Source organism: Chiloscyllium plagiosum, unplaced genomic scaffold (genome assembly GCF_037043375.1).
Source record: "Chiloscyllium plagiosum isolate Xiang-an unplaced genomic scaffold, Cpla_swu_hap1 HiC_scaffold_24, whole genome shotgun sequence".
Classification (NCBI taxonomy): Eukaryota; Metazoa; Chordata; class Chondrichthyes; order Orectolobiformes; family Hemiscylliidae; genus Chiloscyllium; species Chiloscyllium plagiosum.
This window is the reverse complement of record NW_028270162.1, coordinates 15,018,901-15,041,926: the sequence shown is the minus strand read 5'-3', so window position 1 is coordinate 15,041,926 and position 23,026 is coordinate 15,018,901. Positions and strand designations below refer to the sequence as shown.

The following is a 23,026-nucleotide window of genomic DNA, read 5'->3' as shown; positions in this document are numbered from 1 at the left end:
TAAAAATAGTTGCTGGGATGATTTTAAAAAAGTGAGGAGTTTTGATAAGGATGACTAGGGTAAAGTCCATCTCATCAGGTCGGCCAATCAACGCTGTGCGGCGGCTATCAGAAATGTAAAGAGAGAAAAAAGGAGAAAGGCCTTCATTTACAAGCCAAGTGTGGCATTGAATGTTTTGTCAAAGGGAAGGGTCAGGGAAAGCACTGGCAAAATTGTTAAATATTGAAATAGGTGAAGATACTTGACTAACGGGTGAGAGCAGTGCCTTGATGATGGTGTCCATTGAGTTCATATGCATACAGGTAAAAGGCAGGTCACTCAGGCACACCTCAGGTGACAGGGTCACATTACTGCCAACACTGGAATCTGTACTGGAAACAAAAAAATGCTGGAAATCACAGCGGGTCAGGCAGCATTCATGGAGAGACAGCAAGCTAAAGTTTTGAGTCTAGATGACTCTTCATCAGAGCTTGAAATGTTAGCTTGCTCTCTCTCCATGGATGCTGCCTGACCCATTGTGATTTCCAGCACTTTTTGTTTTCAATTTATGTAAAGTGACACTCACTGATATAGGGCAAGAGTTAAACTCAGAGTTGCATACCTTTAAAAAGTCACTCAATTAATACATTTATACCAGGTAAAGGTTGGCTCTGGCTTGACTTTGATCAATTGGCAAGCAGGAGTATCACAGGCAGTGTGTTTAACCAAAGTTTGCTACAGTGAAGGTCAAGATATAACAGGCCAAGTGGCCGAATTGTGTGCTAAGCAATTAGGCAACTGTGGCTTATGTCCCAGCATCCTTTTAATATCGATATCAATGGAACTGATGATAACAAAATAACAAAACAAAATAGGTTCTTGTAATGAGATGGGGGCACATAAGAAATTATAACCCAGTTGTTTCAAATTGGTATGAGTTAAATATCTTAAGAGAGTTAGTATTCACGGATTGAGTGCTATTGCACATTGATTTGAAGACAAAAGCCCTAAATGGTTGTCATGGTGATGAACATGATTCTGAATACTGAGTGCATGTTATAATTGAATAATTGGCACTAAATGAAGTAAAAACAGTGATAAACCAAATTGTTAATCATTTTTTTATGATGGTGTCAAGCTAACTGATAACTGTTTCAAGTGCTTTTCTAATCAAAATGTACTACATGGTGTGATTTTCTAATTTAAACACAACCAGGGGAATCAAGTCAACAACATCCTCCTTCTCCAATTGGCTGGTGAATCATTATAAATAGGAGATAATCTTTTATTAATAAAGATATGGAGTGCTGGAAAGCTCCATTCTTATTTATGAAGAGTGCTGAAGCATAACAACATTATGGAGGTCTCTTCAGTTTTGCAATACATTTTTATTGGTGCTTCTCTAATTTCAGCAACTAATAGATTTGGTGGCGAAATGAATGCATGAATGAAGAGGTGGTTTAAATGCAATCCTCTGCAAGTTGGTTGTTCTTGGCTTTTTGCCTGTGTTTTCTGGGTTGACACAGAAGGATGCCATTTGACCCCTCGTGTCTGTGCCAGCTCTCTACAAGATCATTACAGGAATGAACCAATGCCCTGCCTTTCCTCCATAACCCTGCAAATCTCTTCAAATAATGATCCAAGTCGACAATGTGGTCCTGATGAAGGGCTTAGACCTGAAATGTTGATTCTCCTGCGCTTCAGTTGCTGTCTGACATGCTGTGCTTTTCCAGTCCTGAAGCAAATAATGATCCAAGTCTCCTTTTGAAGGTCATGAATGAATCTGTTCCCAACACATTCCAACGTGTTATATTCCAGATTCCAGTGACTCACTGCTTATTTCCAACTTATTCTTATCGACTCTGTCCTGACCCTGTACGATATTGAGCAACTCGATCAAATCAATCCCCCCTTTCAAACTTACTCTGTGCCAAGGAGCAAAGCTCACTTTCTACAATCTACCCTATAATACAAGGATGTTGCCAGGGTTGGAGGGTTTGAGCTATAGGGAGAGGCTGAATCGGTTGGGCCTGCTTTTCCTGAAGCATCAGAGGCTGAAGGGTGACCTCATTGAGCTTTGTAAAATCATGAGAGGCATGGATAGGGTAAATAGACAAGGTCTTTTCCCTGGGTTGGGGGAGTCCAGAGCTACAGGGCAAAGGTTTAAGGTGAGAGGGGAAAGATATAAAAGAGACTTAAGGAACAACATTTTCATGCAGAGGGTGGTATGTGTATGGAATGAGCTGCCAGAGGTAGTGTTGGAGGCTGGTACAGTTACTGCATTTAAAAGGCATCTGGATGGGTATATGAATAGGAAGGGTTTAGAGGGATATGGGCTAAGTGCTGGCAAATGGAACTCTATTAGATTAGGATATCTGGTCAGCACGGACAAGTTGGACCAAAGGGTCTTTTTCCATGCTGTACATCTCTCTGACTCTATGATTCTAACTGAAATTAATTTGTGCCTGGAGCCATTCTTGTAAATATTTTCTTCATCTGGTGTATATGAGAGTACAAATGTCAATGAGAATTATTGTTGGGAAAGCGTGTAGCAGCCAATCTCTCAGCTCACTGAGGAGGTGCTTTGTACAATGATAGGACTTGGGGCTGATGGTGCTTGTGGAACTCTACCTTATGAGTGCCATCAGAAACATTTCCCGTTGTATTTTTTTCCCAAAGATTATTGTGGAAAATGAGAGCGCACATTGTAGAGGTTAAGATATTAGCATATAGTAAAAATCAGCGAGCTATCAGGAAACAGAGAGTAGGTCATTTCTGGTTAACAAGTCGAGATCAATGCTTGGCTGTCAACTTTATTCAGTTTATACAAATGCATTGGATGAAAGGACCAAAAGTGTGGTTGCTAAATTTGCTGAAGCCACAATGAAAGGTAGGAAAATAATTTGAAATGAGGACATAAAGCAGCTACAAAAATATAGAGGTAGATTAAATGAGTCAGTGAAGATCTGATAAGTGGAGTATAATGGCAAGAAAATGTGAGATTGACTGGAAGAATGAATAAGAAGCATTTTATCAAAATGGGAAGAGTTTGCAGAGCTCTGAGAGGCAGGGAGATCTGAGTGTCCATGTGCACAAAATGCAGAATGATGGTATGCTGGTACAGCAAGTAAATAGGAAAGCTCATAGAATGCTATAGTTTATTGTGAGGAGAATGGAAAGCAAAAGGAGGGAGGTTATGCTTCAGTTACATAGATTACTGACGAGGCCAGGTCTGGAATATTGTATATAGTATTGGTTTCCATATTTTCAGTCACAGAGTTTTTACTACATGGGAAGAAGCTCCTCTCCCAAAGATTTGGAGCTGCACTTGCCCGAATCTCGAATATTCATAAGTTCCCATTGATACCAACTCTGCCCAGTATCATTGACGGATTCTGCATAGGAGAAGCCAGAGATTGTCAGAAATTTGCCCAGAATTTGGTTAAGAGGTCTACATTGTCAATTAAGGTAAAGTCTAGCCTAGAGTTATGATGTTATTTGAACATCTGGGAACACACATGTAATGGTCTAGGGCTATTATTGTTAGAACATGTTAATCCAGAAACCCAGGTAAGATTCTGAGGACCCGGGTTCAAATCCCACCATGACAGACGGTGGAATTTGAATTCAATGAAAATCTGGAATTAAGGGTCTAATGATCATAATCCATTATCAATTGTTAATCAGCCATTGCCTCACAAACCTTATTGAGTTCTTTGAGAAGGTGACCAAATAAGTGGATGAGGGTAAAGCGGTTGATGTGGTGTATATGGATTTCAGTAAGGCATCTGATAAGGTTCCCCACTATAGGCTAATCCACAAAATACAGAGGCATGGTATTGAGGGTATTTTGATAGTTTGGATCAGAAATTGGCTAGCTGTAAGAAGACAGAAGGTGGCTGTTGATAGAAAATGTTCATCCTGGAGTTCAGTAACTAGTGGTGTACTGCAAGGATCTGTTTTGGGGCCACTGCTGTTTGTCATTTTTATAAACAACCTGGATGAGGGTGTAGAAGGATGGGTTAGTAAACTTGCAAATGACACTAAGGTCGGTGGAGTTGTGGATAGTGCAAGGATGTTGCAGGTTACAGAGGGACATAGATAAGCTGCAGAGCTGGGCTGAGATGTGGCAAATGGATTTTAATGTGGAAAAGTGTGTGGTGATTCAATTTGGAAGGAGCAACATGAATACAGAGTACTGGGCTAATGGTACGATTCTTGGTAGTGTGGATGAGCAGAGAGATCTCTATGTCCATATACATAGATCCCTAAAAGTTGCCACCCAAGTTTGATAGAGTTGTTAAGAAGGCATACAGTGTGTTAATTTTTATTAATGGAGGGATTGAGTTTTGGAACCATGAGGTCATGTTGCAGCTGTACAAAACTCTAGTGCAGCTGCACTGGGAGTATTGAGTACAGTTCCGATCACTGCATTATAGGAAGAATGTGGAAGCTTTGGAAAGGGTGCAGAGGAGATTTACTAGGATGTTGCCTGGTATGGAGAGAAGGTCTTATGAGGAAAAGCTGAGGTACTTGAGGCTGTTTTCATTAGAGAGAAGAAGGTTGAGAGGTGACTTAATTGAGACATTAAGATAATCAGAGGGTTAGATAGGGTGAACATTGAGAGCCTTTTTCTTCAGATGATGATGGCTAGCATGAAGGGACATGGCTTTAATTTGGGGGGGGGGCGGGCGGTGGTGGTGAAAGATATAGGACAGATGTCAGAGGTAGTTTCTTTACTCAGAGAGTAGTAAGGGCGTGGACTGCCGTGCCTGCAATAGTAGTAGACTTGCCAACTTTAAGGGCATTTAAATGGACTTGGATAAACATATGGATGGAAATGGAGTAGTGTGGGCTTCAGATTAGTTCCACAGGTCGGCGCAACATCGAGGGCCAAAGGGCCTGTACTGCGCTGTAATGTTCTATTTTCCAAGTCAGGAAAAACCCAACTTGTTCACCAATGTCCTTTCGGGACATCCTTATCTGGTCTGGCCTACCTGTGACTCCAGACACACAGCAATGTGTTTGACCCTCAATTGCTTTCTGAGTAATAAATGGTGGCCTACATGCTGACATCTTGTGATTGAATAAAAAGTATACCTATGTGTGTTACAGTTACCAATCGATTCAATATCTGCTTATCTTTGCAGATGTCCTGTAATCCTGCAGCATTGGCCCCACCTGGTTTCTATTATAGCATTGACTAAGCTGAGGAGGTGGAGGGAGGAAGGATAAAATATAACTGGAACAAATATACAATTTTTTTTCTACACATGGGAGGGAACTGCCATTACTCACTGTCATAAGTCACATATCCTCTCCATTCACATTGGAAAAGCTGATCCCTGTGTGTCTATTTATTTTTCACATGTTACACTATTATTAATACATTTCTTGGAGAGGTTTCTCAGAGCTGCACAATATATTTAGAGACTGTGAAGTTGATGATTTTCCTAGACTCCTGCTGTGTTCCCTCCCACTGTGTCTCCTTCATTACCCTTTGAGATATAGTTTGGCAACTCAATGAATCATTAGTCAGTGTTTACACAGAAAAGTGTGAAAGAGCGAATATAGTTTTTTAAATTGTGTGCCTTCTATAATGTCTCTGATGGGATGCACTGATTGTCATTACCTGGAGTGAGCTTCCTAAGGTGGCAATTTGTTTCAAACATACTTTGTTAGGGTGAGTTGTGAGATTGTGTGTATGTGTTGAGGGGTTAGGGTTTGGCCTTCAGGAACAGGAAGGACTGGGAGCAGGTGGAAAATCAAATGAACAAACACAAGTATATCTCAAACCTAATCCCGACTTGCCTCATGCTGCCCTCCGCCCACACCCTGAAACTTCTGCATTTAACAAGCGTGGATCACATTGGAAGCCAATTCACTTTCAGTTGGCAGATCAGCCAATAAAAGTTTCGGTAGACACCGTATCCCTTCATTTTAACCCAAACTGGCTGAGATTCTTGGGAATCCCAACAGGTTAAAGGTGATGAGAAAGTGCATGAGGTGAATGCCTTTACCCACAATTCTTGTGGGCCAAGAGGAACAAGAGTATTTCTCCAGACTCAACAAGCTGATCTTTCAAACTACCCACCAGTGTGCAAATTGGTTCTCTAATGTCTCCCACCCAATACCCCTCCTTATGATTGCTAATACCCTCCCCAACTGCCCCTCACACAATCTCCGACTTACCCATTGTTCACTCCCCCAGCTGGTTTTGTGCCCCGAAACAGACTGCCTGTGAGTAGGTTGGCGATTAGGTTGGGGTAACGACTGAGAAAAGTTAAAAGATGTTCTGTGGCTAATTCCAGCAGAACCTTCCAGAAGCACAGGGCCTGGCCTTCCCAGTAACAAAGCCTTCAGCCATCTCCCCAGACCTCTTCATATCACTCTGACCACACCATCTCTCCTCACTATCAAAGAGATAGCTTGTATAAGAAGCTATGAAGGTGGGCGATCAAGCACCAAACACAGCTTTAGTAAAATGGATTTGGTATGAGTAAAGACAAAGGAAATGTCTGCTCGGTACAGATAAATTCAGTGTGTGGTCAAATGCTTGCAAGCTTTGTAAAGGGTCTTGCTGAGGGGCCTTGTGATTCTAACCTTAAGACTCAGTAATGGAGCAGTCAATATGTTATAGAATGACTGAATTGACAGCGTGGAAGCAGTCTGTTTGGCTTGTTCAATTCATCCTGTGTTTATTATCACTGTTCTTTACATAACCATCTCAGCTCCTTCCATACCTCAGGAATCACAGAATCCCTACAGTGTGGCAAAGGCCATTCAGCCCATCAAATCCATATCAACCCTCCAAAGAGCATCCCACTCAGCCCCACCCCTCTACTCTATCTGTGTATCCTGCAGTCTCCATGGCTAATCCACCCTACCCTGCACATCGCTGGACACTATGGGTAATTTAGCATGGCTAATCCATCTAAACTGCATATCCCTGGACACTATAGGTAATTTAACATAGCTAATCCATCTACCCTGCACATCCCTGGACACTATGGATAGTTTAACATGGCTAATCCACATACCCTGCACATCGCTGGACACTATGGGTAATTTAGCATGGCTAATCCATCTAAACTGCACATTCCTGGACACTATGGATAGTTTAACATGGCTAATCCACATACCCTGCACATCCCTGGACACTATGGGTAATTTAACATAGCTAGTCCACCTACCCTGCACATCCCTGGACACTATGGATAGTTTAACATGGCTAATCCACATACCCTGCACATCCCTGGACACTATGGGTAATTTAACATAGTAGTCCACCTACCCTGCACATCCCTGGACACTATGGATAGTTTAACATGGCTAATCCACATACCCTGCACATCGCTGGACACTATGGGTAATTTAGCATGGCTAATCCATCTAAACTGCACATTCCTGGACACTATGGATAGTTTAACATGGCTAATCCACATACCCTGCACATCCTTGGACACTATGGGTAATTTAACATAGCTAGTCCACCTACCCTGCACATCCCTGGACACTATGGGTAATTTAGCATGGTTAATCCACCTAACCTGCCCATTCCTGGACACTATGGGTAATTTAGCATGGCTAATCCACCTAACCTGCACATTCCTGGACACTATAGGTAATTTAACATAGCTAATCCACCTAACCTGCATATCTTTGGATCATGGGAAGAAACCATAGCATTCGGAGGACATCCATGCAGACACAGGGAGAATGTGCAAACTTCACACAGAGAGTCACCTGAGGGGAGAATTGAACCTGGGTCCCGGTGCTGTGAGTCAGCAGTACTAACCACTCGTCCCATATGTTTGTTCAATTTCCCATCAAAGCATCTTCTATTTCCCTCAACATTTGAACCAAACTTTGAATAAAGCCATTTCTCCTGAATTTCCTGTAGGACGCATTAATGACTATATTTTGTTGCTAGCTCCCAGCTCTGGTTGCACCCATATGCGTAAACATCTTGTACCATTGCATTGGGCAATGGATTTCCTATTCAAACCTCAGGGGAAAGATAGATTCCTTGATCAGTGACATTCTGAGAAAATGTCAGAGTTTGCCGTGAAGTCCAGTAGTCTGGGAGAACTGGTTACAATGTGCAAAACATAGACATGTCAGGTTAAAGGTTGTACCTATAAATGTTAGTTTAGCTCTCTTATTCAAACATTATTGGGTACAGTCATTAATCTCAGCACTCCCAACTTCCACTGTGCTTTCTCGATCACTGCTTATCTTGTTCAAAAACTGGCTGACAGATCCTTCACTGGGCTTTTATGTTTCTTCAAAATAATCCCTGCTCGCTTTCCTTTGTTGTTCATCTGATTATTTTAAAGGGAAAATGGCCAGTTGTGCAAAATGACAATAACTACTCTCCTACTCAGCTGCAAGCAAACAACTCGGAATCTGTTCTCTGATGTCTATACATAAAAGAAATTCTCAGAATTTGCCACAGAAATAAGCCATTCAGCCCATGTCAGTGTTGATGCTCCTCTTGAACCTCCACTGATCTTTGTTATCAAACTCTATCAGCAGAACCCTCTAATTCCTCCTTGACCCCAGGACAGCACCTTCCAAATTCACAAGCAATTCCATCTAAAGGGATAAGAACAGCAGATACATCAAAAGGCCTGTAGCAGTTCACCCACCACCTTCTTAAGGGCAACTAGGGGTGGGCAGTAAATGCTGGGGCAGTCAGCAACACCCACATTCAACAAGTGAGTAAAAACTGTCTCCTCTCAAATACATTATTATTATTCACCTGATCAACTCTCCCGCGCCCCCCCCCCCCACATCTCCCCATTCCCTGTTACTCCCTCCTGCCATTCCACACCTGCCCCCAAACCCCACAGATACATTCTCAATTCTCACCACTCTCTGGGTAAAGAAATTTCTTCTGAATTCCTGATGTGAATTCTTGATCAATAAGTTAGATTGATTTCCTTTTGGTGCTTGGTCTCACCAGCATCGGATCTCTTTGTTGCTAAGGCTTATTTGCCTTTTCAACTCATTTGTACTTATAAAACATCCAAATAAAATGTGTTGTTCAATTCTAGTTCTTTTCTTCTCCTGTTCTATGAGTCATAGAATTGTACTGCACAGAAGGAGGTCATTCAGCTCATTGTGGCTTTACCAGCTCTCAGACAGAGCTATGCAAATATTCACTGACTGTTGTACTGTCTTCCTAGCCCTGGAATTTTACCCTTTTTAAGTATTTATCCAATTCTCATTTGAAAATTACAATTGAATCTGTTTCCATGACTGTTTCAGGAGTGGCAAGGTGGATCAGTGGTTAGCACTGCTGCCTCACAGCACTAGGGACAGGGGTTCGATTCCTGCCTTGGTGACCATCTGTGTGGAGTTTGCACATTCTCCCTGTGTCTGTGTGGGTTTCCTCTGGGTCCTCCTGTTTCCTCCCACAGTCCAAAGATGTGCAGGTTTGGTGAATTGGCCATGCTAAATTGCCCATAGTGTTCAAGGATGTGTAGGTTAGGTGCATTAGTCAGGGGAAATGCAGAGTAATAGGATAGGGGAATGGGTCTGGGTGGGATGCCCTTTGGAGGGTCGGTGTGGACTTGTTGTACCAAATGGCCTGTTTCCACACTGTAGGGATATCTAAATACAAATTTTCCCCATCTCTGGCTCTTTTGAGAAACACTTCAAAGCTCTGATATCGCTCCTTCAGCCAGTGGAATCAGGTTCTCCTTAATGTATTGACACCTTGCGTGATTTGCATGTCCTTAATAAGTCTCCCTATGATGTTTACTACTGTAAATAGAATAATCATAATTTTGTCAATCTCTCCAGATAACTCAAGTCCTGATCGTTCCATTTTTGGAAACCTCCCCTGTCCCGTCTTCAAGGCCTTGACACCCTTCCTAAACTCTGCCCACAATTAGGCACAATACTCCAGCTGGGACCTAACCAGTGATTTACATAAGAGACAGGAATCAATATTCAAGCATTGTACTGCAGTCTCTCGAATTACAAAGACTAACAATTGTCAAGAACCAGCCCATTATCAGATGTCTCATCGAGCTAATTATAAACTCTAAGTATTGTTATCAGTGAGTCAAGCTTGGATTCATTTTCAAACAGCAAATACCACTGACACAAAGGGAGTTGATTAAACGTTATTAAGATTTAATAGAAAATGCTTCATACTAAGCCTTGCACAGACTAGACATATCACTGCAGTTCTATATTACTCAAAACCAACCTCATTTTGTATGTTACACCTGTGTAGCATGTGTGAAACCCACTGCCAAATCGAATAGGCAAAAATGGACCAAAAAATCATCATATGTTTGCCTGGGGTTTGTTATATAATGTGCCAGTTGGATGGTAACTCCTGTCGTTTTAGTTGTAGGTATATATTAGATTCCAGTTTAAAACAGATAATCTGAAAGGCTCTGTGCTCCTGCTGCTTTCGCCCGAAACACAATGTGTTTCGACAATCTCCACAGTAACATACGCAGAGAGACACAAAAGGGAGGCTTGGTGTGGGAAACAGAAGAATTTATATTGGATTAATGGATGGGTATTAAATGGATTAACAGTTGAGACTGAACCATAAAGCAAGGCAGTGCAGGAAGAGCCATGCTCTGTATCTGTGCGCCATTCTCTTTGACCCTGGGTTTGTTTCAGAAAGACAGTGGAGGTTGTTTTGACTTTGAACAATCCAGTGAAAGAGCCAACACTGGATCAGCTGCTGGTTGCGTATGTCATGCTCACTTACCAGGTGTGTCCACAGAGCAGTCTGTGAACTAAACACATGCTACCTGCTTTTTAAGGATCAAGTGTTTCAAATTACAGATAACCAGCAGCACTGCCTTTCGCTTTGAACAAGATAAAAGGTTAGATAAGGTTTGTTACATAACTGCCGCCGAAGGTAATAGAAAAAGTGACAAAGCTATTAGCCAGAATACACTGCAAAAATTGAAAGTAAGTCAGGGCAAAAGCTATATATGAAAATGAAATTGAGATCAGCTTTTAATATCATTGCTGGTCTGACTTGCTTGAAAGTGCGTTTTCTGAAGTGAAAGGTTGCAATCAACTTAAGCAATGGTAAGGTTTTGTAGTTGAATAGTTAAAGGCTGTTCCCGAAAGTGGAATGAGTGATAGTTTTTTTTGTTTTGCTCTTACAGCTTGGTTGCTCTTGGTAGCCTGGTGACACATCCCCGGATAACCCACTGTCTCCCTGTTGGGGTTTATGCAGATGTGCTCGAAATACCTGCACACAGTGTTTGCTTGCAGCCAGACTTCTGCATACTTCAAAACTTATAAATGATTTATATTCAAAACTATCAAATCATGTCACTAGGTGATGTATATAGGCAGACCAGACCTGGAGCACAGGCACATCTGCTGTCTTTTAATCAAAGTCGTTAACTATTTCAGTCTCTCAGCTATTACCTTGATCACTCTGTCTGATCTCCAGTGAGTAAGGAAGAGTTACTCCTATCTCTGAGGAAGCCATTACCAATGTGTTTTTGTTTACCTTTTGAAACATTTGTTGAGATCAAAAGATCTCTTGCAATTCTTCTTGAGGCAAGTGTCGTCTAATTCTAACACCAGTTGAATCCACAAGGATAGACTTCTTGTATCTATTTTAAAGACACATTAAGTTTCTTTCCAAAATATATAACAATGTTACCTCACATTCATGACATACACCTCACCTATCATTCCTCTCCAGTGAAGTTAACAGACAGAAAGACTGAGAGATATATTTATGGGGTGACTTCTGATTTCACCAATCATGCAGCCATCTGCCAAAGACTGAATGTGCTCCCCAGAAAATGCTAATTTTAAAAAACAAACATTGATGAGATGAGGGCATTGCTGTGAAACCAGTATTTATTGCTCATTGAGTCAGGTAAGAGTCCACATTGCATTAGCTATGGAGTCACATGTAGGCCAGACTGGGTAAGGATGACAAATTTCAGTTTAATCCAAACAAATGTGGGGTGGTACATTTTGGAAGATTCAATTCAAAAGCAAACCATACAGTAAATGGAAAAGTCCTGGGGAAAATTGATGTACAAAGAGATCTAGGTGTTCAGGTCCATTGTTCCCTGAAGGTGTCAACGCAGGTCAGTTGAGTGGTCAAGAAGGCATACGGCATGCTTTCCTTCTTCGGACAGGGTATTGAGTACAAGAGTTGGCGGGTCATGTTACAGTTATTTACGACTCTGGTTCGGCCACATTTGGATTACTGCGAACAGTTCTGGTTGCCACATTACCAAAAGGATGTGGCTGCTTTAGATATGGTGCAGTGGAGGATCACCAGGATGTTGCCTGGCATGGAGGGTGCTAGCTATGAGGAGAGGGCGAGTAACTTAGGATTATTTTCATTGGAAAGGAGGAGGTTGAGGGAGGACCTGATTGAGGCCGACAAAATCATGAGAGGTATAGACAGGGTGGATAGCAAGAAGCCTTTTCCCAGAGTGGAAGACTCAATTATTAGGGGTTACGAGTTCAAAGTGAGAGGGGAAAGATTTAAGGGAGATATGTGTGGAAAATTCTTCACACAGAGGGTGGTGGGTGCCTGGAACCCGTTGCCAGCGGAAATGGTAGGAGCGGGAACGCTAGCATCATTTAAGGTGGACCTGGACAGAGACATGAATGGGCAGGGAACAAAGGATACAAATTCTTAGGAAATAGGTGGCAGGTTTAGATAGATGATCAGTGCAGGCTTGGAGGGCCGAAGGGCCTGTTCCTGTGCTATAATGTTCTTTGTTCTTTGTTCCTTCCTGAAAGAACATTAGTGAACCAGATGAGTTTTCTCCCCAACAACTGACAATAGCTAAAACAGTTAGACTCTTAATTTGAGATTCTTTTAAAACAATCAAATTCATATTCCACCATTTCAAGGATTTAAACCTGGGTCCCCATATCATTAACTGGGTCTCCAGATCAATAGTCTGCTCATACTACCACTCTGCCATCACCCCCTCCCTACACAGCTATGGAAATTTGTTCATTTCCTTCTTATGGCACTCAGAAAGTGCCCCTCCTCCATAAACAACAATTTAGAGCAGAATTATTTGCCTCATGATGGGGCCAGGAATTTGCACTTCTCTACAGCTGGCATGTTCAATGGTTGTGGTTCTGCTCGCCGAGCTGGGAATTTGTGTTGCAGACGTTTCATCCCCTGTCTAGGTGACATCCTCAGTGCTTGGGAGCCTCCTGTGAAGCACTTCTGTGATGTTTCCTCCGGCATTTGTAGTGGTTTGAATCTGCCGCTTCCGGTTGTCAGTTCCAGCTGTCAGTAGTGTTGTCCCAGTTGAATTCATTATAGGACAAGCCAAAAAGAGAACAGCCAGGGAATTCCTAGAGGCATGGCACTCATCCACAGATTCAATCAATAAGCACATCGACCTGGACCCAATATACCGACCACTGCAGCGGACAGCTGGAACTGACAACCGGAAGCGGCAGATTCAAACCACTACAAATGCCGGAGGAAAGATCACAGAATTGCTTCACAGGAGGCTCCCAAGCACTGAGGATGTCACCTAGACAGGGGACGAAACGGCTGCAACACAAATTCCCAGCTCGGCGAAGAGAACCACAACAACGAGCACCCGAGCTACAAATCTTCTCACAAACCTTGAATGTTCAATGGTGCTATAGCAACGCCAACACCCTGGACCAATTGTCAAAGGCTACTATCTGGAAAATTCAAGTCGGCCTGTGGACTCTGGAGTTGTCAAACTCTCAGTCAACCTTCTGGAGGCAAACTGTGAGGCCAACTCTCCAGACAGACCTTTGGGTCTCTCCACCTGCCTGGTCTCAGCTACAGCCAATACCCTCCTTGGGAACTCAGATCCCCCTCGGGTGGATTCTGATCTCATCTTTCAATGCAAGAAATTTGAAAAGTTTCTCTCCTCTTACTTTTAAAGACAGGTTGACGCTGTTTGCAATATGATGATGATACCTTGGTTGAGTTGCAGAACCTCTGATTGTTCCTTTGGCCTTTACCATCTGACCACTCCTCCAAACTGGACAATCAATGCAGCCAACTCGGGGAGAACGACGTCTGGGTGACTTCTCCTTGACACGGTGTGGCATTGTTCTCGCAATTGACCCTGATGATGGAGTCCCAACCCAAAGCCCAAAATCCTGTCATTCACCTTTTAAGACATAGCAAGTTATTGGTTCCAAAGTGATGGCAAAAACCATGATGAAAACATCACCAATTCAAATTTTCTAACACCCCTGACCTTATTCGCCAGCTCCTGTTTCTTCATTGACTCCATGTTGGTGTTAAGACAAATACACTGCATAGCAATCATGGGTTACCCTTGCAACACAAGGTTTGTATCAAGAAATGAGTCACAATTGGTGATGGAGAGTACAAATTATTGTAAACTGAATTGAAGGGAATTTGAGTCTGGTGTGACCCAGCTGAGGTACCGTGATGTAGTTGACCGGGTGAAACAGTTCCATGAGGGAAAGTCAACAGGGTTTGGAAGAAGTATCAAAGATGAACATTCTGCATTAACTTGGACAATGGTGTATCCTTCATGTAACTGCCACCTGTGATTGTTCCATGTTTCCATCTCTTTTTAACTTGACAGACATCTCAAGTGGAGAGCCTGATGGCGATGAAACAAGCCTTGCAAGCAGATCTCGAAACGTCAATAAAACGAATTGCTGACCTGCAGACTGTCTTGGAGGAGGAATCGAGTGATGAAAGTGATGATGAAGCAGAAAGGTAATGTAACCAGACTAAGTCAAAACTGCCACAAGGTGTGTTTGGCTACAGACTTGGGTAGAAATATAGACTATCTGGTAGTGAAGGCTGCTCAGTTTCTGGAGCCAAGGAAAACAAATAGATTATCATCATCTTTCAGCTAAACATGTCAAGGTTTTCAGGAATATCATGGTAGGGAATGCATTTAAAATAACTCTATAAATCCTAGAATTTCATATTCCCATACTGTGTTTTTTTCATAGAATCCCTACAGTGTGGAAACAGGCCATTTGGCTCAACAAGTCCACACCAACCCCTACATTTACCCCTGACTAATGCACCTAACGGACACATCCCTAACACTCTGGGCAATTCAGCTTAGCTAATTCACCTGACCTGCACATCTTTGGACTGTGGGAGGAAACCAGAGCAAACCCGCACAGACACGGGGAGAATGCACAAACTCCATGCAGACAGTCGCTCAAGGTTGGAATCAAACAAGGGTCCCTAGTGCTGTGAGGTAGCTGTGCTAAGCACTGAGCCACCATGCCGTAAAGTATCAGTATGCTGGTTGAGACACTGAAAACAGCCAATACAGTAGGAATCTAGCCCAAAGTATGCAACATGGAATAAGAGATTGATCAGAGAAAGGGTAGGACCGATCAGCGATAGCAGAGGGAACTTGTGCCTGGAGTCTGAAGAGGTAGGGGAGGCCCTAAATGAATTTTTTTCTTCAGTATTCACTAGAGAGAGGGACCTTGTTGATAGTGAAAAGACTGTGGACCAGGTTAATAGGCCCGAACAGATTGATATTAAGGAAGTGGATGTGCTGGAAATTCTGGGAAGCATCAAGATTGGTCCCCAGGTCCGGACCAGGTATATCCAAGGTTGCTACAGGAAGCAAGGAATGAGACTGCTGCACCTCTGGCAATGATCTTTCCATCCTCACTCTCCACAGGAATAGTTTCGGCTGATTGGAGGGAGACAAATGTTGTTCCTGTGTTCAAGAAAGGGAATACAGAAATCCCTGGGAATTACAGACCAGTCAGTCTTATATCTGTGGTAAGCAAGGTACTGGAAAGGATTTTGAGAGATAGGATTTATGACTATTTGGAAAAGCATAGTTTGATTAAAGAGAGTCAGCATGGCTTTGTGAGGGGTAGGCCTTATTATTGAATTCTTTGAGGATGTGAAGAGAAAGTTGACAAAAGTCAAGCAGTGTATGTTGTGTATAAGGATTTCAGTAAGGCATTTGATAAGCTTCTTCATGGTAGGCTCATTCAGAAAGTTAGGAGGTATGGGATACAGGGAAATTTGTCTGTCTGGATACAGCATTGGCTGACAGACAGCGAGTGGTAGTAGATGGAAAGTATTCCGCCTGGAGGTCGGTGATCAGTGGTGTTCTGCAGGGATCTGTTCTTGGGTCTCTGCTCTTTGTAGTTTTTATAAATGACGTGAATGAAGAAATGGAAGGGTGGGTTCGTAAGTTTGCCGATGACAGAATGGTTGATGGTGTTGTAGATAGTGTTGTGGGCTGTTGCAAAGTATAAGACATTGACAGGATACAGAACTGGGCTGAGGAGTGGCAGATGGAGTTAAACCTGGATAAATGCAAAGTGATTCATTTTGGAAGGTTGAATGTGAATGCTGAGTACAGGGTTAAAGACAGGATTCTTGGTAGTGTGGAGGAACAGCGGGATCTTGGGGTTCACAGACATAGATCCGAGTTGCCACTCAAGTTGATCGGGTTGTTAAGAACTCGTATGGTGTTTTGGTTTTCATTAACGGGGGATTGAGTTTAAGAGCTTTTGCTGTAGCTCAATAAAACTCTGGTTAGACCACATTTGGAATATTGTGCCTAGTTCTGGTCGCCTCATTACAGGAAGGATGTAGACACTTTAGAGAGAGAGTGCAGAGGAGATTTACCAGGATGCTGCCAGGATTGGAGGGCTTGTCTTATGAAGAGAGATTTAATGAGCTAGGGCTTTTCACACTGGAGAGAAGAAGGAAGAAATGTGACTTGATACAGGTATACAAGGTAATGAGAGACATAGATAGAATATATAGCTAGAGACTTTTTCCCAGGGCAGAAATGGCTATCATGAGGAGTCATAATTATAAGTTGATTGGAGAAAGGTTTAGGGGATATGTCAGAGGTATGTACACAGAGCGTAGTGGGTGCGCTGCCAGGGGTGATAGTAGACTCAGAGACATGAGGGACATCTAATCGACTGATGGACAAGCACATGGACAGCAGTAAATTGAGGAGTGTGTAAATTAGGCTGATCTTAGATTAAGATAAATGCTCAGTACAACAACATGGGCTGAAGAGCCTGTATTATGCTGTACTGTTCTATGATCTTTGACCTTTTATTGAACATATCTTTACCAATATAGCTTTACCATGTGGAGGTGCTGGTGTTGGACTGGGGTGGACAAGGTTAGAAGTCACATGACACCAGATTATCGTCCAACAGGTTTATTTGAAATCACAAGCTTTCAGAGTGTCGGTCCTTCATCAGATGAAGATGATCGGATGGGCAGTGTGCCAAAAACTTGTAATTTCAAATAAACCTGTTGGACTATAACCTGGTGTTGTGTGACCTGTGACATTATAGCTAAATTGTAGTGATTTGGGCAGACTACAGTATTGCCAGCTGCTCATAAATTATAACTGGTTTGATATGGCAGAGATTACGTACCAAATTTACAACCAAATAGTTGGTATTTTACCCAAGTGGGTGCAGGGGAAAAAATTAAACTTATTCTGACCATCAATCTAGCATTAGGATCTAGAGTTGAATCGAGACAGTGTAATTATTTTCTCTGCGGTCAGTTGGTTAATGTTACAGCTAAAATGGTTGATTAAATTAGGATTTTTCCCCTTCATTATGTATAATTGTTGCCCTTTGCACTAACCTGCAGCAATTAAAGCAATGACCTTGCAATACTACCCTGAGAGACTCTGAGAATGAGAATTGAAGAGAATGATGATGATAAATTAATTTAATGGGTAGTGCTGTGAATTGGAGGATGATCGATGGTGGCGGTAAATTGTGACAAATTCTGTTCTTTCCTAGTGTGGTGATTAATCCGGGAGCAGATTTGGAAAGGACGGATATGTAAGAATAAGTTCCCTGTTACCTGTTTGTGTTTGCAGCATGAAATAAACTGTACAGTTGTCCCTCACAGTGTAATGTCCAACAGCATGTCAAACTATTCCCTTTATCCCTGAAAGAAAATGGTGCAACAATCAGACCACAGGTAAGACAGAGAGAGAAAGAGAGAAAGGAAAACAGAGGAACATGAACCCAACATTTCTAAACACAGTTATCATCAAGCTCTTAACAAAATTAACACATTTTGAGGCAATGTTGCAATCACCTTTGGAAAAGCCCATATGTACATATGATACTTAATTTGAATTTCAATTAATATAGCCTTCAATTTTGCTGGGTTGCTCAAGTTATCAGAAATTTTAGACAAAGTTCTGATGCCAGGTTGAAACAAAATAGGCTAGACATTAGTGATATTAAGCCTAGACCTTTTATACTTTGTAAACTGTAAGAGATTGAGAAGACTAGGGGAGAGTAAGGGATACTGTTATGGAGTTCATAACTAAAAGTTAGTCATGACTTTGTCATCTGAACCAGGAAGAGGGATTCTGCTTGGCTCCCTTGTGGAAGTCAAGCTGAAATTAGTTGTATTTTACATCCAATTATCTTCAGAGAACAAATATTAATTGGGATCTTGTGATTATATATGGACTGAGGCAGCATTTATTCCATGATTTGTAAAAGTGCCCAGTACTTCACATTTAGAGTCACAGTCATACAGAATAGAAACAGGCCCTTTGACCTTCCATGTTTATTCCCATCAACAAACAGCAGACTACACTAATCCCGTTTACCAGCACTTGGCCTACTACCTACTAAGTGCTCAACTAGATGCTTTGTAAATATTGTAGACTGTGTCTAATTGTAGTTTTCAAAAGTTTTTTACAGTCAGAATTCTCAAGCTATGGGACAGTGGGGTCAGAAGAAGTGACGTTGGGATTATGAGCTCTGACCAAGTTCCAACAGCTCTTTGGCACAACGGGTAGTATCTTAAGACAATCTTTAACTTCACATTTTCTTTTCATGGTGGGTGTGGTCTCATTTCCTCCTGCTTCAGAAAAGCCACTGCAGCGATTGTTCATTTAAAAATCCCCTGAAGATGAAACACTTTTGATCTCCTCCATCAGACTCAAAACATCCATCGCTCCCACAGTCCCACACTGCCCTATCCACTGTCCTCCCACTGCCCCATACACAGTCCCCTCAACGTGCTCTTAGTTTGCTCCCTGGGCTGATACATCAACATCAAGATACAGTTTATAGTGAAAATGTTTGGGGAAGACTGTTGTCGAGCAGAAAGCTGGCAAATGTGAGACTACAGATATGAACTAACAGGAAATCTACATTTCACCAGTGTCTGCAAAATACTGTATTAGATCACAAGGAGCGAACTGTTGAAAAGATGTCTACAACTGGTTATAAAAAGTACCTTCTCTGGGTAGTTGCCACCATCACTCCCTGTAATATTAATCTACATACCTAACAAGCATTGAGTGCTGTGGGATGAATCACAAATAAGTTGAGGGAGGATACACTTGTAATTACGTACCAGTAAGCAGTTTATTAAATATCAGGTTACATTAGCTTAAAACTGGTTAACTATATTAACACTGGGTATTGTTATTTCCTAAAAGTTAGTAACTAGGCCTGTGCTACATGGCTATAGATTGTAGAACATAGAGCTAATTTATAATCGATGAGTTAGAACTAATAGCTCCTTCCAGAGACAGTCATCTATTTAGCAGTGGGCGGACCTCTTCCAAAATGTCCAAGTTAACCCTTTCAGGCCAACTGTTTTATACAACAAGAACAAGAACAGGATATTGTTTGACCCTCTTGATTTCCTAACAGGGACAATAAATAGCATGTGAAATTGAAGGCTTGCAACTTAGTAATGGCAAGAGAAGACCATAGTGGAATTAATAAAACAGATGGGAGAGGTTATGATGAGAGCAAAAGGTAGGGAGGATGATACACTGTATGTTTGAGCTTATGTTCCAACTCATTTGAAGTGGAGCACCGATGATCTCCCGATGTTTGCATGTCTTGTTAATTATTCCCTAATTGATTGTTCACTCTAGATGTTGATGATTTGATATGACTATTATCCTGTTAACTACTCTGTTTGGTGTAGAGTTTGAGAACACAAGTCTATCACTCCTGTCACACTGTCAATCAACAGACATACTCATAATAGTCAAGCTGCAAATGATTATCTCACATACATCACTAAACTGCTCATGCAAAACAACAACGGAAGGTTTTGCAATTTTGACTTTACCTCTATCTAAGTTGAGTATTGTTTAAACTGCTGACTGTTCATTTGATTTTTGCAATGGTAATTTTACGCAGATGTTCAGTGATATTTATGTTTTAGTAACTGCATGTCCAGTTTTCAAATTGTATTTGCATGCAATTTGGTAAATGTCTAAACGTTTCTTCCTTTTTGTTTAATGTATTGGCCTCAGTGGTATAAGGATTCCCTTCCAATGGAATTAAAACAGTTTAATGAGCCATGGGCAGGATTTGTAGTGGAAAATTTTCTTACTTGCTGAATTCAGTCATGTGAGAGTCTGTCTCTGCTTGCTGCTTTGGTGCAGCCATGGACAGTGTTCCATTTTATTGTGGATGTTCCTGAGCATGGAATTCAGACCCTGTCACTCCCCTTAGAGCAAAGCAGCATCAAAGCAGGCCATTTGGCCCAGCCAGTCACTGCTGACTCTTCTGTAGACCAAACCTTTTAGGTCCGATCACTGGCTCTTTCCTCATATCCTCTGAAAGATGACACCTCGCGACAACATAAGTCGCGAGGTGTGGATTAGTGTCAGTGTGGATTACCTGTTCAAATTTCTTGCCTAAAAGATGGTCCTTTTGAGCTGCACTGTTGTTTAGGGAATAAATCCTGTCACCTCTATCAAGTCCTGCCTGTGAGTCCACTCCATTGGTACAGTACCTGGCTGATTCTTCATACACCATGAAGTGTCTTCAGAACCTTCATGGTGTATGAAGGTGTGGGCGGCACAGTGTCACAGTGGTTAGCACTGCTGCCTCACAGCGCCAGAGACCCGGGTTCAATTCCCGCCTCAGGCGACTGACTGTGTGGAGTTTGCACGTTCTCCCCGTGTCTGCGTGGGTTTCCTCCGGGTGCTCCGGTTTCCTCCCACAGTCCAAAGATGTGCAGGTCAGGTGAATTGGCCATGCTAAATTACCCGTAGTGTTAGGTAAGGGGTAAATGTAGGGGTATGGGTGGGTTGCGGGTCGGTGTGGACTTGTTGGGCTGAAAGGCCTGTTTCCACACTGTAATGTAATGTAAAATTGGCTTAGTGGAGAGATGCACCATTTGCTTTTGTATTCAATTAGAAAGGAACGTTCCGGCCTCTTTCCCTGCTCTGCCCAGGGCTAGTAGACATAAATCAGGGCAACTGAGATCATGACCTCTCTGTCAGTGAAGGATAAATATCTGTATGTTCCTTTTTAAAAGTACACAAGTGATTGAATGCCACATCCCTTCATCATGTTCCTGCATTCCAATAATTTGTGGACACTTCCCATCAAGGTTCACTCACGAGGAGAGCTTTGTCCCTGGATTTATAGCACACTCAAAGGCATGTCCTTCAGGAAAGGCAGGAAGGCCATAGTGCTGGGGAACGCAGCAGACTTGGTGATTTGTGAGCATTGCACTCCAGGCAATTAGTTTCACTACATTCAAGATAATCATGTCGCCTTCTGAATGTGCTTCCAAATTGCTCAAACACTAATGCTCTGACATAAAATTGTCTTGTTTTTGCAGAAAGGGTGCAGAAAGGTCATTCTGTCAATTGACGTGTTTAGGAGTCACAGTGAAAATTCTGGCAAAACGATTTTCATCTTTTTTAATCCTTTATTCAGCTGAGTCTCACTGACAGGGTGAAGCTGTTCAGTTTCAACAACCCAATCTTAAAAATAATTGAAATTCATGACTTAAAAGGCAGGCATGCTGCTGTTTCCAAATGCACATAAGTTGGTGTTTATTTTTAAGTCGAACATTAGGGAAGTCTGCATATTGTATGTGGAACTTGCACCCCTGAATATGGATTGCCGTAAGAAGTTGAAGCAGAAATAGACCATTCAGCCCATCGAGTCTGCTTTGCTACTCAGTGAAATCATGACTGATCTGATTATCCTCCACTTCGCTTTCTTGCTTTTCCCTTACGGACTCAAAATCTGTCCATCGCAGCCTTGAATATACTTAATGAACCAGCCTCAACAGTCTTCTGGGGTGAAGAATTCCACACATTCACAGCCCTAACCCTTATGTTTTTTTAAATTGATTCATGGGATGGGTGTGTTACCGACTGGGCCTCACTTTATTGTCGGTCCATAATAGAGAAGGTGGTGCCGTGCTGCGTAAGAGTCATAGAGATGTACAGCGCAGAGCCATACCCTTTGGTCCAACTCGTCCATGCCAACCAGATATCGTAACCTAACCAAGTCCCTTTTGCCAGCACTTAGCCCATATCCCTCCAAACCCTTCCAATTCATATACCCATCCAAATGCCTTTTAAATGTAACTGTATCAGCCTCTACCACTTCCTCTGGCAGCTCATTCCATACACATACCACCCTCTGCATGGAAAAGTTGCCCTTTAGGTCCCTTTTATATCTTTCCCCTCTCATCCTAAACTTATGCCCTCTAGTTCTGGACTCCCCCACCCCAGGGAAAGGACCTTGCCTATTTACCCTATCCATGCCCTACCTGATTTTATAGACTTCTATAAGGCCTTCTTGAATCACTGTGGTCTTTGGAGTGTCGGGTCATCCATGTGGTGTTAAGAAGGCTGTTCCAGAATTATGACCCAGTGATATTGAATGAACAGCAATATATTTCCAAGTCAGGATAGGTATATGATTTGGAGGGAAACTTGGAGGGGGGTATTGTTCTCATGCATCTGCTGCTCTTGTCCTTCGAGATGGTAGAGGTCACAAGCCTTGGTGAGTTACTGCAGTGTAACTGAGAGATGATACACACTGCTGCTACTGCATGTCAGTGGTGAAGGGAATTAATCTTGTAAAAGGTGGATGCGGTGCCAATCAAACAGGCTGCTTTGTCCTAGATGATGCAAACCTCTTCATTGTTGATGGAACTGTACCCATCCAGGCAGGTGGAGAATGTTATGATGCATTATTGACTTGTGCCTTGTATGTGTTTGAGAATAGGCTTTGGAGACACTAACGTTAAGTTACATGA

At 42.2% G+C, this 23,026-nt stretch overlaps 1 protein-coding gene across 10 annotated transcripts in view; it reads left to right on the top strand.

Annotated features, from left to right (window-relative positions):
- The window catches only part of LOC122562395 (unconventional myosin-XVIIIb-like), a 416,560-nt gene that overhangs the window by 375,451 nt on the left and 18,083 nt on the right, over window positions 1–23,026 (top strand). For all 10 annotated transcript variants that reach the window (XM_087999921.1, XM_087999916.1, XM_087999915.1 and 7 more), the window contains 2 exons: window positions 14,568–14,704; window positions 17,764–17,805. In XM_087999921.1, coding sequence (XP_087856047.1) covers window positions 14,568–14,704; window positions 17,764–17,805 — 179 coding nt within the window. The remainder of the gene's footprint in view (window positions 1–14,567; window positions 14,705–17,763; window positions 17,806–23,026) is intronic.